The following is a 15,470-nucleotide window of genomic DNA, read 5'->3' as shown; positions in this document are numbered from 1 at the left end:
ACACGTTCTCCAGCAACAACAGCCACGCTAGCCTATAGGAGGATCCAAGGTCAGAGGGTCTTCTAGATAGAGGCATAGGATGCGACTCCTTCTCGATAGCCCGTGTCATTGCCAGAAAACAGTTTGTGGGAGACGGTGTCCAACATCACTGCTTGGAGTATCTGGGTCGCCTGCTGCAGTTTGGTGATGGGGGGTCAGCAGGTTCCCCAGACAGCCACTCTCATTGCCATCTAGGACAATATGACATCGAGATCTCGAACGACCATTGAGAGGCGGGTGCATTTCTGCAAGGCTTGGCCTACATGTGTCTTTTGTATTCACTGAGCGAGCATTCGCTAGAAGTATAGTCCTCCATCTTCTTTTCTCTGGAAAAATAAAAAGAATCCTTGGTGGTGATGTTGCTAATTGCTAGAGCTGCTCAGAGACAAGCTCCGTCTCGGACAATGGTGCTGTGTTGGAATTTTGATTATTCTCGTCAACAAAGGCCACCACAACTTAGGGGCTCACACGGGTTCTCATACCGATGGAAGTTGTGCAGCGAGCCAAGCAACAACCTGCCCTATCAATTTTCGTTGCAGCATAAAAAGATGTGCACCCAGTTTGCAATGAGTTTGCCCATTGGCACGACCCTTAAGTTGATGCAAAATTTCTAGAAAATTAAAGCCCAATCAACAGATTTGCCTTGTGATCCTATGATGACATAGGATATGGTGATGTTCCATGCACTCTTCTTCTACCCAATGTACTGCGACACGAAACCATGGTAAGGTATTACCTCTTCAACAAGAGTGCCACTAATGAGATCTATTTTCAGACCTCCCAGATTTATTGGTTCCCTTTAAACTTCTGAGATTAGTATTGCAATCAAAGTCGAGCATCATTGAAATAGAGAAATATTCCAAAGTTTATTGCCAGGAGGGAGTGACCTCGCTTGCACCTTGTGCGGGTGTCATCGTTTCCTACGTGTCTCTAGATACTACTCTGTGAATTTTGAAGTCAATGTTGCGTCTGTTGGAGGTCATGGCCTTCACCCTCACATGTGCAGCGTCTACAGTTTTAGGCCATGGAATGATGGAAGCCCGCGCTGTTAACACGTACGTGTACAAAGGGGGGTGGCATCCCATAATTCCTACCCCTGGAGAACCTTGGATATATTGAGCTCTTGAGCCCTCCACAGTAATCCCCTCCCGGAACTTTTTGGGGAGCTGTGGAGCATGCACGTAGCTATGGGACAGGCTTCGGGACCCCGCACCTGGGACGGGCTTGGGAACCCCGCACCTGGCGCGAATCCAGAGCCACATGGCAGCCATGCTTGGCTGCCAACAGTGTTGTACTGTGTAAGATTAGTGGCTATTTAAATTCTAAGTGATGATTCAATTAGATCTCTAAAAAACTCCTTTACCAGATAGCTTTCCAAGTTGTAATTGTTGCTCTTCTATATTCAGCTTCCAAAGAGATCATAGTAGCAACTGTTCTCGGCTTCATGTTGCTCACAGATATTAGTCGAGATCCAATGGTGAAGCAATATCCAAAATGTAATCTAGATTCTATTGTCATCTACACATCTAGCCTAATTACTATTAGTATATCCTACCAATTTCCGATTATTGCTTTAACTATATTCTATTTCATGAGTCAACATTCCCTTGACATATCTAAGAATCATTCTTTAGGATTTGCCATATATTGGAATACTGCACTGTTCACAAAAGCTACATAAAGTCTAGTTGTGGTCAGCAATATCTGGCTTCTATCAATTGCATGTATAAGGTTGTTGGAGAATCAATGCTCCAGTCTCTAGACATCCGCCTAGGGTTAGATGCTCAATTGCATGGATCATAAATGACAATAGCAGCTGGATGCATGCGTCCAGCATCAATGTTCCACGTCTATCAGCCAAATAAGGGAATGATATGCAGAGCCACATAGGCTAGCCATAAAGAAAGCTGGCTGTCTTTTTTTGATACAGCACGGAAAGAGCAAGAAGCAGATGCATTCTCAGTCTTGAACCAGACCACAAAGGACCATGTCATGTTGCTAATCCAGTTGGCGGATAGAGCAGTAACTGCTTGGAAGATTTTGAAGGATCAACATAAGACTCAACAAATCCACCAAGATAAGGTGGATTTGTTGCCTAATTATTTACAAGGTAAGGATCTACTCAGTTCTTGGAGACTTTCGAAGGTGACAGATGTCATAATCTAGAAACCCAGGTCATGGAGACATCTGTCACAGCAGTAACACCTGATCCAGCACTGTCGCAAGCATGGAAGAGCAAGAAGTCAGATGCCTTGTCAGTATTGATCCAGACCACAAAGGACCATGTCATTTTATTAATACATTTGGCCAATAGTAGGCATGCTGCTTGGACAATTTTGAAGGTCAATATGAGACCCAACAAGTTCACCAAGATACTAAATCTCTAGAATCAACTTTATGCACTGCATGCTAGGAGAGGGTTAAGAGGCCAAGAAAGTTCCTCAGCAAGATGGATGGGCAAGATGATGGTTCAACAGATTTGAAGACGATCACATTGTTCTAGTGCAACAAAATGGGGCACTACGCCAGGATTGCAGGTGTAGGCCATTCTCAAATCATCTATCACATAGATTAACCAAATATACAATGTACTGCCATGCTGCTAAAGCTGCTGACAAAGAAAGAGGGGAGGTGTTATTAAATAACAGTGCAAACAGCATCTCCAACAGCCAAAACAATCATAAATACAATAGTGTGTGCACGTGAACCTGCACACAGTCATTAAGAGAGACATTTGACTAAGTTCATGTATGAAAAAAGAAGTTATCATGAGTGTCCCATCTATCATATGCCATGGCATCAGCTTAAAATAGGGGTCCAAATGTACTAACCCAGGTCGAGTGTGGGCGTGTGTGCTTGTGTGCGCGCGCGCACGAGAGCGAGAGAGAGAGAGAGAGAGAGAGAGAGAGACACCTCTTCACCATCACAAGAAAATACAAATATAAAGGGAAGCAAATTTCACCAAAACTACATTTCTAGTATACAATTCTTACCTCTTTCTGGTTTTCTTCATGTTGTTCTATAGCTCTTTGTCGAATAACACTAATCTCTTTCTCTCTCAACTCAAGCTTCCTTGCAACCATACTAATAGTCTTTTCCAGCGTCTTACTGTGCTCTTTCTGTATTATCACTTTTTGCTTCAATAGATTGAGCTGCTGGTTTTCCTCATCCATTCGTCTCATAGGCTGGCCAACAGCCTCCTGATATCTTTTCTGCTCCCACTTCAGCTTTGTTTTGCCTTCAATGCATTTGATATGAGATTAATACAAACCTACACCATATAGTCTATCTTTCATATTGGCCTGCTTTAGTACAATATGCAGAATAACCTGAATTGAACAACCTAAACGGTTGCAAGATTAGACAGCTAAAATTGAGGAAAAAAGACTTTGCAAAAAGCTAAATTTGGTTAAATTGCATCTGCACTTACCAGCACTGTGCCTGTTAAAGATGTCCATATCTTCAGCTGTGGCCATGTAACCATACAATATACGGTCACCCCCCGGATGAAATATAACCTTTCCAGGATGGTCCCAATGCTCTTTTCCTCTTCTTGAATCTCGAAAGTGTTTTGCAAGACGCTGAGCATCTATATATCCAGTTGGTGAATCAGAAAATATAACGATGCTCATCCCACGGTGACCTTGGGGACCGTACGCATGTCTAGCCTTCTTGGCATTGTATTCTTTAAACATTTCTAAGAGCTCTTTGTTTCCCATTCCTACCCACTGCATATGAACAGTTTTGCTAATGTCAGCACCACCACACTGACTGTACTATAGGCAACGTGAATAAATAAACAAAGAAAATATAGTAATTTTCGATCTCCTGACCCTATATTCAATGTGCATCAAGGTGAAGTGTTATTAGACAATCAAGGTGAAGTGTTATTAGACAATGATTTGTGCATTGCCAAAGCATGCAGTCCTCAAGCTTAAGCTTTAAGTTTGTGACAGGGACAATGCAGTAAATAGACAAAGATGACCACGCTGAACCCTGTAATATGAACCATGCAGTTGAACCTCATGAAGCAAAAAACCATTAGTTCCCTCACACATTATCAGGGACTTCCTACTAACTGAATGGCATCCCAACTGATGGGTGTAGACTACTGTATTAACACATGCACACATATCCACCTTGAAGTGCACTCATCATTTTTATGATAGCACATAAGCTCTATACAAATACCAACTCTTTTATATACCATTCTATGCAAATGTTATACTATGTCAACTTATATATCAATGCTTACTATGTCAACTTATATATAGGCACAAGGTATGGTGCCTCTTCAATGCAAAGAACCGTGACATCCGGGGAGGGGAGGGGTAGGGCAGGGGAAGGGAAGGTTGTATATCCTCCTTTGTAATTAGGGGCTTGTATGAGACTGCTTTCAGTAGACATATTTAAGACTTCTTTCTTTGAGATATTTGTAAGAGATTCACCATGCACACATGCTCTCTCGTGCACGTTGAGTGCACTCGTAAGCTCTATACAAATACCAACTCTTTTGCATACCATTGTATGCAAATATTATAAGGGCAACACTTACCATGTCAATTTATACATAAGAACGAGGTATGGTGCCTCTTCAATGCAAGACAATGGGGAACGGTGACACCCAGGGAAGGGAAGGGAAGGGAAGGGGAGGCGAAAGGAGGGGAGCCTCCTTTGTAATTCGGGGCTTGTATGAGACTGCTTTCAATAGATATGTTTAAGACTTCTTTCTTTGAGATATTTGTAGGAGCACATATGCATAGATATATTTAGGGCTTCTTTCGTTGAGATATCTATAAGAGCAATCACCATGTGCAGATGCATAAAACTACTGAAAGCATATGGAACTATCCTTATGGCATAGGCATAATAATGGCCCTTTTTTCTTCTAAAATCTATAACTTCCAATTTAGAACTCCAATGACCACGATGCCAAAGCCAAGATTTTTTTATTTTTTGTTATAAAATTCACATGCCAAAAAACCAATTCACATTGCATTTTATAAATTCACATTAATTAAGGAGACCCAATTTAGAACTCTGATGAGCACAATACCAAAGCCAAGATTTTTAGTTTTTTTTGTTAAACAAAAACCAATTCACATTGCATTTTATAAGTTCACATTAATTAAGTAGATCTCTGTTAAGGTAAGAGCAATACTTGATTAAAGAGACCTAACCTCTTCATTTTTTTTCTGAGAAAAGAACTTTCTATTTATTCTTTAAAAAAAGAAACCACCATGCAAATCAATCAATCACAAGTTGCTCATCGAGAACAAAAAGTTTGTCCATCCACCCTGTTTTCAGAGAACCCTGATCAGTACCAAGGGAATCTCAGAAGCAAGGGCTAGCAACCAGCGTGAAGAACTATACACCCAGCAAATGACTTGCTCTATAGACACTAGCAGGCCATGCTTTGTAGAATCATGCCAGCCTCTCAACAGTCATCTGAGATCCTAAGTCCCACGCTCCTAAACGGCGCGTAGGATATAGATGATGTCTTGCCATATAGCAACTAGGGTGGCTACTCAAGGAAAATTGGCGGCCTCCCATCACAAAGCAACCAAGATGTTCCAAGCAGTGATACTGCACACCATCTCCCACAAGCTATCCTTTGGCGAGGGTATAGGGCGTTGTCAAGAAGGAGGCATCGCATCATGTGTCTCTATCCGTTAGACCCACTAACCCTGGATCCTATACACTAGAGAGGCCAGATCCACGGACAGGGCATGATCCCCCTCTGTCAACCAAGTAGCCATCCCCCAAGTAAAGTCACGTTGCGTCCTCTGTGTCATGGCAACATAATCTAAAGGAACCCAACTAGATCCTTTGTGTTGTTGGGCAACTCGAAAGATAATGTGGAATCATCTCTCCATATCTCTATCCGTGCAACGATGACATCTACCATCTATTCACATCTACTCCAACCATGGATCAATGGGCGAACCTCCATGGGCCTATTTTGCAACTCGTCAATAAGCATGACCACCATCTAAAGATGACCTCCTGAGGAACCTGTTGCTCAAAAACAGTGACACTCTCTGAGGTAGTTCAAGCTGTAGCCTCCATTTGTATGCGCCGACCAATGCGTGTCACGTCTGAGAAGAAATGCACCTCCTCCACCCTATCCGAGTGGTGCCTACTCATTTGAGACAAAACGACCCTCCCAAATGCCATTGCACCTCATGGAGAGGTCGGCCTTGTCACGAGGACGTGAATCTAACGTAATTGAATTTACATGTGAATACCTTGGACCTTGGTGGCACGAGAATTCTAGGAGTCTTGCTACGTATATCAAGCTCGAGGAATGAATTCCTAGTGATCTCAAGCAAATTGTGCACTTATTGGTGTATTAATTGTGCCTTGGGGTAGTTTTTTGGTAATCCAAAAGAGTGGTAAAAATCCATTTGCTGTTTTTAGCTTAAAATCAGCCAATTGTGTGTAGGGGCCAAAAACAGCCCAATTCAGGTGCCATCAGGGGCCAAGCCAAGTCAGTTAGAGGCAAAAAGCAACCAAGAGATATTGCGCCCACTTTGGTGCATCCAGGAAGCTGCCATGTGAAATTGTGTTGGGTTTTCTACTATTTCCATGCTCGTCCGAGGGAGATCTCGCCAAGGCGAGCTGATCCTAGGGGTTTGTAAGCAGGTTTTGCATAGGCGATTTCATCTTGGGCTGGATTTTGGTTGTTCAGGGTGCCAGGAGGCAGGGACATTGCATGAAAGGCTGAATCCTGCTGATTCTGTGGAGCCAAGGAGGCGATTTCTCTAGAAGGGGATTTCTCCTGTTCCGGGGACAAAAAATTGGGCGAATCTCATCTTGAGGCATTTCTTGCTGATTTCTTGGTCTAGTAGCAAGGCGACTTGGCTTTGGGACTGTGCATGTGCTCCTGGAGTGTGCCAGGTCAGGGGCGATATAATATGTGGCAGTTCTGGGATGTTCCAGAGCTCCTACAGGCTGGACAAGTTGCTTTTTTGGGCCTTCCGAGCTGTGTTTTTGTTGGCTCGTCTGTCTTTTGCTGATTTCTAACAGAGACCAAGCTGTGGATGCCGTGGTTGGTGTGTTGCTGGGCAATTGAAGGCTGGTCGTTGAGATTTTGGGCTGATTCCTGGGGCTGCTTTCGAGGTGATTGTACGAAGAGATTACTCGCAATTGGTCAGCTAGTGTGCCTTGCTACGCATAGCAATCCACTGGTTGTTAGTCAAAGGGCACCATAACAGCCAAGGGCTGAGTGCTGGCCTTGCTTTCCACGGGATTGATAACAACTAGGTACGGCTGAGATTGTTGAGTGATTTCCACTATGAGAGCTGGAGGCAAGTTGTCAGAAGGGTTTTGGCAAAGAATTAAATGCCTTTTGGTTATGCTTGGTTGAGTTCGCTGGAAGCAGAGGTTATGCTGTGATTTGGATGTCTATAGGGCTTGTAATCTTTTTCCAGTGAAATAAATAAAGAAATGCCACAAGGGGCACCAGCTGATTTGTGTGTGTTGTTGTTAGTCGAGGAGCACCATAACAGCCAAGGGCTGAGTGCTGGCCTTGCTTTCCATAGGATTGATGCCGTGACAGCTAGGTACGTCTGAGATTGTTGGGTGATTTCCACTGTGAGAGCTGGAGGCACGTTGTCAGAAGGGTTTTGGCTGGGAATTGGATGCCTTTTGGTTATGATTGGCTGAGTTCGCTGGAAGCAGAGGTTATGCTGTGATTTGGATGCCTACAAAGCTTGTTGTAATCTATTTTTCAGTGGAAAAAATAATAAAGAAATACCGCAAGGAGCGCCAGCTATTTGGGGCCAATGAGTGTACTGTGTCTTTGAGCAGGAGCATTCTAGCTCCCTTGTTTTTAGTTTTTGCTGTGGGTGTTTTGCCAGTTGGGATAATACTTGCTAGATTGTGATTATACCTCCCTTATTTTATCATAGGCGGGTTGCGGCCCTCCCAGAAGCAAAGACACCACCGCTCCCCCTCTTACCCTTGCAAGATTGAAACTGGATCAATGGTCCAATCCTTGCCCAAACGGCCCACTGTCTTGATCCTTTGCCACTCAAGCATTTCCAAGGCCGCATCAGTGTCTAGACCTCCCTTTGTGACAGGCTAAAGAAGGCTTCCATACCCCACTCTGTACTCCTAAAGTGGTAGGAACCAAGGAACCTATGAAAAAACTCATTCCTGTGAGGCATCCAAGTCCTAGAAAACTGCCCATACCAGCGTCAGGGGCCCGAGGCTCCTTAAAATCCCTCCGACCACACTGTTTCCCTCAAGGGAGAGAGGGCTTGCACTCGTCCCTTTGCCTCGGTTGGGAGATGGCTTCATGCCCCAAAAGTGCTGATTGGACTACTATCTCATCGTGCCCATCCAATGTGTGACATCCGCATGCCATAGGAGAGCCTATCCCTCAATCTCCTCACAACACCGCAAGCTGACCCGAATGAGAGCTTGAGACAAGCATTACGAAACTCTGTGAAGACTCCTCATGGTCAAGAGGAAGCTCTTCCATGTGAGGGGAATCTATGTGGGACTGCTACCAGTAGCCTCCAATGTGGGATGTGCTCTTCTGAAGACTCAACGATGTCAAGTCCTCCCTCCACTCCCTCCGCCCGAGATTGAATCGTCTGCCATGCCACCCTGGCTCTAGTGTTCCTCATGCCATCGGATCCTGCCCACAAGAAGTTGCACACTAGGCACCTGAGCTCCAACACAAAAGCTTGCGTCACACACTCTCAAGCACAAGACAATCTACTCTCTGTTGAGATGTTAATGCCCACTTGGCAGCCTAAGTATCTTGGTGTCTTCCTTCGTGGAATCCAATGGAAGCCTAACATGGCCTCCTAATCCAAGACCTCTTGAACCTCCTCAGCCACCTTCCAGTTGATCTCGCTTCGGAGTCCAAGCAATCTCTCTCTAGGGCTCTCTACTAGGCCCTTCACAAACAATGCCTGTAGATGTGCTAGAAGGTTCTAGTGACTTGGCAATTAGGTATGTCAGGTCGGTGTGATGTGTGAGTGATCATAGGAGGTCACTGATTAAGATAATCATGGAGATGATTGTGGATCTGGGATCTACCAACATGGAGGCAATTGCTTGTATATGTAACCACTCTTGAATAAAGATTGGTTCATTGTGCCTCATTGCTTTTCTCTACTACCAACATGTGGTATCAGAGCTTGCTAAGAATCCTAGTGCCTAGAATGAGAATCCGCGAGATTCTTTGAAGATTCCAAGTAGATTCTATCTTCTTCCCAAATGCTTCCCATTTCTCCTTCTTCCACCATGACCTTGGGAAGCTCAGTTCTCTTCATCCACGCAATGGTTTAAGAAACCCTTTCAGCTAGACCTTCCTTACGCCTAGGCAACCTCTCTGACCGAAGGGATTGATGGAATTCGTTGCCATCTTCGCGCACCGCCTCTCTGTCTCATCCGCGCCACCTTTGCAATGCCGGTCACCATAGTCGCTTACCTCGTAATTCCTCTGAGCCATGCTTTCTCTACTACTAGAGCTACCCACATTAGAGATTTGGAGTGATTTGGTCCAGTAACAAGGGAGTAATCAACAAAGAACCAATCGATTCTAGAGAAGACAAAGCTTCCTCAAGTGAAGAAGATGTTGCTGCCCCGGGAGATATAATGTGCCATTTCGCCTATGGTTTGTTCTGAGTCTTCCTTACCTACAGATCTCTGATTGCGCAACAAAAGCCCCAAGCTTGATGATGTTTGAAGTGAGGTATCACACCTCCAAAGTTCCTATGTTCTCTGCAAGCATTTCTAGTCTTTTTTTTTGGGGTTTTTGATGCTACACTAAATGCTTGAGGAGTGAAACTACAATTCAGAGATTCAAAGTGTGCCCTTTCAATTCAGAGAATGTTCTTCCAAGTTCAGTTGATGTTAATCTCTTGACAACATGCCAACTTCAAGTTCTCAAAGTTCTTCAAATGCCAAGAAGACTACAAAGACAAAGTACAAGGTAAAGAAGACCCCAATTAAGAGGTTGTGGGAAAAGCCAACTGGTTATACATATGCCAAACAACTATATTTTCTGAATTCTTATCTTGCAATTTGCATCTATATGGTGAAGGTGATTTCTTTGTTCAAAAAAACTGATCTTTTGTAAAGGGATTAGACATTGCCATTAAATTGGTAAGACCTTCCCAAAATGGCTTCCAAACTCAAAATAGATAAGTTTGAAGGAGAGGGGTTCCACACTTGGCAAACAAACTGAAGTTTATTCTCATGAAAAAGGAAATATGGAAGGTGGCTAATGGAAAAGAAACTAAACCTACAACTAGGGAAGGAGAAGCTTCATGGCTTCCCAAAGATGAAAAAGCACTAGTTATAGTTGCTCTTGATTTGAGTGATTCTTTTATCCATCACATTGATGGATGTGAAATTGCTCACAATGCATGGACTCATCTTGAGCATGTTTTTGGAGCACAGGGGAAATGCTCTAAGTTTAGCTTGCTTATCAAGTTCTTTGATTTAAAATTGAATAGAGGAGAATCCATCTCTTCACATCTAAATTCAATGAAGAGCATTTTGACACACCTATCTAGCATTAAGTTTAATCTTGATGAAGATATTGTAATTGCCATCTTACTTAGAAGTCTCACTGAAGAATATGGCACTTGTGTAACCACACTCACCAATATACCAGAGATAAGTCTGGTGGAAATTGAAGCATCCCTCTTGGAAGAGGAAAGAAAGATCAAACAAAGAAGTGATTACAAAGAAGAGGCATATTACAAAGAAGGGGCATATTTGGCCAAAAGCAACTTCAAGGGAAAGAGCAAAATGAAGTGTAACTTTTGTGGCAAACCTGGACACTTTGAAAATGAATGTTATGCAAAGAAGAGATGTTCAGCCAATCTTGTTGGAGAAGCAGAGACTGAAGAAGAAGAAGAACCAAAGAATGGTAAAGCTCTCACTGCTTACAACACCCAAGTCAATTCTGACAAGGGTGAGGATCCATATGTTTTCTAAGTTATGTGTATGTGAGGTCAATAATGGTTCTCTGAATGGTTCTCTGCCATGGATAGTCCATCCTTAAATGATTGTTAGTTTTTTTTAATTCTTTCCTTGTTGGACTCATTGGGCTTTTCATACATAGTCATTGTCTATCTCCTAGTTGTAAACCAAGAATCCTAAGAGTGAGTCATAGGTTGGGACCATGTGTGTTGCCACATGATGGTGGGCAAGCCATGGAGCATCCCATGTACTACTGTTGAGGAATGAGGTCATCAATTTGAGGGGGGGAAATGAAGGGGCAAATTGATGTGTGTGTGTGCATACCTATGGGCTTGGAGTCCTATGCAAGGAGTGTGTGAGTATAGGTGTGCTAGAAGGTTCTAGTGACTTGGCAATTAGGTATGTCAGGTTGGTGTGATGTGTGAGTGATCATAGGAGGTGACTCATTGAGATAATCATGGAGATGATTGTGGATCTGGGATCTACCAACATGGAGGCAGTTGCCTATATACGTAACCACTCTTGAATAAAGATTGGTTCATTGTGCCTCATTGCTTTTCTCTACTACCAACAGTGCCGTGTCATCTACAAACTCAGGATCTAGAAGCTCTTGCTCTAGTGTCCGATGGACCAGGAGCCACAACCCAGTGACTCTGGCTACCTAGGATCACAGAAGACAGCCCAATGCCTCTGCCACAAAGAAAGAGAGGAGAGGAGCAAGGGAGTAAACCTACTGAACTGAAAGTGAAGTGTGGGACCTCATGTAAGCATCTAGTTGGTGCTATTTGCATACAAGACCGAGACCCTCTAAATCCATATGTTTTAAAAACCCAACCTCTACATGGTGCACTACACCCTGTCATAAGCCTTCTTAAAATCCAGTGCAAGGCCAATCCACTACCTCCCATAAGGTAAAGATATCGTCCACCATAATGTGTTCCTAAACAAAACCTATCTATGTGTCATGAATGATGTCAACGAGGTAGGGCCGCAACCAGAAGCTCAAGGTCTTGGTGAAGATCTTGTAAGCGACATCCAACAGGGGTATCAGTCTCCACTATCGATTGTAGGCCTATCCCCTCCCCCTCGGAATCAGACAAATCCTTTCTTGACCCAATGACTGGGGAAGCGAGTCAAAGTCAAAAATTTCTTGAAGGTTAAGACGAGGGGAGAGAGTGAACACCCAAAAGAGAGGTGAGAATGAGCACCCAAAAGCACCTAAAGAAGGACGGTATTACCTCCAAAAGTTCCTCATCACTAAAAGGGATCTCCAAATGTCTACTCATACTTAAGGAGACCATTGTCGAAATATGAGCCTAGACTGTCTCCCTCGCTGCAAGGATCTGGACTAAAATAAATGCTGATAGAGGTCTGTGGTTATCATCAAGATCTCCTGTAGGTCTGAATGCAACTGTCCACTTACATCATGCAACCGTTAAAGCTACGTCCTTGATGAGCAAGGGCCAACGATCTAAAAAACTGTATGGTCATCGTGTCTCTCTGCAGCAACCACCGTGTCTTGGAGTAGTAGTAAGAGAACTGGACTCGACGAATCTCCATGTCCTAAAGGTCTAGCCTAGCGCTCTCGTAATCGGTCTGATAGCCACTGAGAGGCTAGGTCCTAGGCCGCTCTATCTCATCTTAGTGATTGCTCTTGCTCTTGAAGCGAGTGACGACGATGAAGAGCCCAAGCCTAAAGCTCCTTATTGTGCCTCTCAATTGCATTGACTATTCAGACGTCCCACCAATCCTCGGGGAGACTCTTTAGTTGTCGCCAAATCTCTATCACGGCCTACTCTATCTCTTCCTTCTCCTCCTATAACAAAACTAGGTGACACACAAGCTAGGAATGATCTAACATCGCCCCCTATCAAAATAGGGCAGCTCCCCCTCTGTGCACGGCACAATCCCAAACAAAGAATCTGTCGAGACACTCTAGTAGACCATCATGCAGCCACTACAACGAAGGAGAAGCAGAGATTGCCAGGAAGTCTTGTAGGATCGTTAGATGAAACAGCGAGTGTAGCGAGTGTAAGGTACAAAGAGTCGAAAGAAACAACCGTCACATCAATCTTGAGTATGAAAGAAAAAAAATACATGGTACTTGTAGCTAGACCTAGACCCTAGGTGTCACATAGGACTAAGTGTCCTATGTGGCCTATAAGGCACTAAAACTATAAGTGCCTATATCTGTGCCTACAAGACACATACCATGGCCTATAGGGCATCACTAGAACCACCACAAGATGGCCTACAAACCCCCCTCCATGGGATGGGCTGAAGTACTCTGGAAATGTCTCAGAATACCTTGTATTTTTCTGGTCATGGTGACACGTGTTCATCCAAAAGGATATAGCCACCTATGAATGTACAAGGTATGTCAGATCATGCAACAAAGGGAACCAAGTGTAAAGCCTGATGGAAGACTTCGAACTTGGGACGAGGAAGTGCCTTTGTAAACAAATCTGCTATGTTGCCCTCTATGGGAAGATAGGACAACTCTATGTCTCCTGCTGACAACCGCTCCCGAACATAATGATAGTGAACTTCAATATGCTTGGTACGTGCATGAAACACTGGGTTACGTGCAATGGCCAAAGCACTCTAGCTATCAGTGTAGACCATAGTGGAGCATGTCTCGCGAATACCAAGATCTGTAAGTAACTGTCGAAACCAGACACACTCTACTGTAGCGGTGAAAGCTGCCCTGTACCCATGTCTGACATTTCAAAAATCTGCTGCAAATCAGTCTTGAAAGCTGCAATATGCTGAGTATCTGGACCCGTGATGAGCATATCATCCACATATAAAATCAGCACTAAAAAATCAGATCCACTCCCACGGACATAAAGAGTGGGTTCTGTGGGGCTATTCTGAAAACCAAGGGATAGTAAGTGTGCATGAATTTTGGCATACCATGCCCTGGGTGCCTGCTTCAAACCATACATGGCTTTTCTAAGCCGGCATACCTTGTTTTCAGAATTAACAACCTCAAATCCAAGAGGTTGTGTGACATAGACTTCTTCCTGCAGATCCCCATGAAGAAAAGCAGTCTTGATGTCAAGTTGGTACACTTGCCAATGATGATAGGCTGCAATGGCAATGACACATCTAATGGTAGTAATCCTGGATGTGGGAGCAAATGTCTCCTCAAAGTCAATGCCTTGTTGGGCATACCCTTTTGCAACAAGAAGAGCTTTGTGTCGATCTATACTGCCATCAGATTTCCTTTTTAATTTGTAGACCCACCGGGTACCAATGGCATGCTTGCCGGGAGAAAGATCTACTAATTCCCGTGTGTCATTTTTGGCAATGGATTGTAACTCAGCTCTCATTGCATCCATCCACTCTTTGCTGTCAAAAGCATCTTTATGGCACAGAGGCTCTTCATTGCAAGCTGTAGCAAGGAGTGCAAACTCAAGAAAGTGACCATGCATCTCTCTATTCCCTGATCTTGTCCGGGCAGCAAAAGACTGATCTTGTTTGCTGTCCCTCAATGTATCAAGAAGCCATCTAAGAACTTGCCTTTGCTGTCTATTGACAGCTCTTTCTTCAATCATTGCATCATACATGAATAGTGGGATCATTTTGTGCTGGAAGAGAAACCTGCAAATCAGCATGGGGTAGTGGCTGATCATTGCTTGTTAGAGGGCCTGCAGGAGGCTCATGTTGCTGGTCAAAGTCCTCTTCTAAGGAAGGCAGAGGTAACCAAGATTTAAAGGCATCAAACATGTCAACTTCTAGCTTAGCTTTGCAGTCCACAAGAGGAGAAGCCAAATGTTCAGCAAAGATTACATCCCTACTGTCATCAAGCTTATGTCTCAGCTGAGATGGTACATGAACATATGCAAGAGACCCAAAAACTCTCATGTGTGAAAGTGAAGGCTTCTTGCCTTTCCATGCTTCATAAGGTGTAACAATCTTCAATGCCCTTGTAGGTGATCTATTCAGCACATAGTTGGCACACACTACTGCATCAAGCCAAAATTTATTGGGCAAAGACTTGGCCTTAAGCATGCATCTAGCCATCTCCATAGTAGACCTGTTCTTCCTTTCAGGAACAGGATTATGCTGAGGAGTGTAAGGAGTAGTGCATGAGTGAACAATGCCCCGTGAAGACAAAAATGCATGAAACTCCTTTGGCATATACTCTCGCCCCCTATCTGTGTTGAGGGTGACAAGCTTGCACCCTGATTCATTCTCAACCATATTCAGCCACCTCTGAAAGCATAAGAACACTTCATATTTAACTTTTAAAGGATATACCCAGCAATATCTTGTGAATTCATCAATGAGAATCATAAAATATGTGTATCCCCCAATGGCAATTGTCCTCATTGGGCCACAAACATCACTGTGTACTAGCTGCAATTTCCTTTGTGAGAGTTTTAAACAATTCTTTTAAAAAGGAAACCGATGCATCTTACCCAAAAGACAACCCTCACACACATGTTTGGAAACTGTGTGAGTTTGAGGTACAT

General features: G+C 43.7%; 1 protein-coding gene across 5 annotated transcripts in view; it reads right to left on the bottom strand.

The window, feature by feature from the left end:
* The window catches only part of LOC147893107 (protein SUPPRESSOR OF GENE SILENCING 3 homolog), a 51,709-nt gene that overhangs the window by 21,500 nt on the left and 14,739 nt on the right, over positions 1-15,470 (bottom strand). For all 5 annotated transcript variants that reach the window (XM_087387328.1, XM_087387331.1, XM_087387330.1 and 2 more), the window contains 2 exons: positions 3,470-3,767; positions 3,033-3,277 (listed from right to left, as the gene is read on the bottom strand). In XM_087387328.1, the coding sequence (XP_087243454.1) occupies positions 3,033-3,277; positions 3,470-3,767 (543 nt within the window). The remainder of the gene's footprint in view (positions 1-3,032; positions 3,278-3,469; positions 3,768-15,470) is intronic.

The sequence above is a fragment of the Dipteris shenzhenensis genome, chromosome 16, assembly GCF_047967505.1.
Source record: "Dipteris shenzhenensis isolate YYH24624 ecotype China chromosome 16, Dip_SZ_1.0, whole genome shotgun sequence".
In the NCBI taxonomy this organism is placed as follows: domain Eukaryota; kingdom Viridiplantae; phylum Streptophyta; class Polypodiopsida; order Gleicheniales; family Dipteridaceae; genus Dipteris; species Dipteris shenzhenensis.
This window is presented reverse-complemented; position numbering and strand designations above follow the sequence as displayed.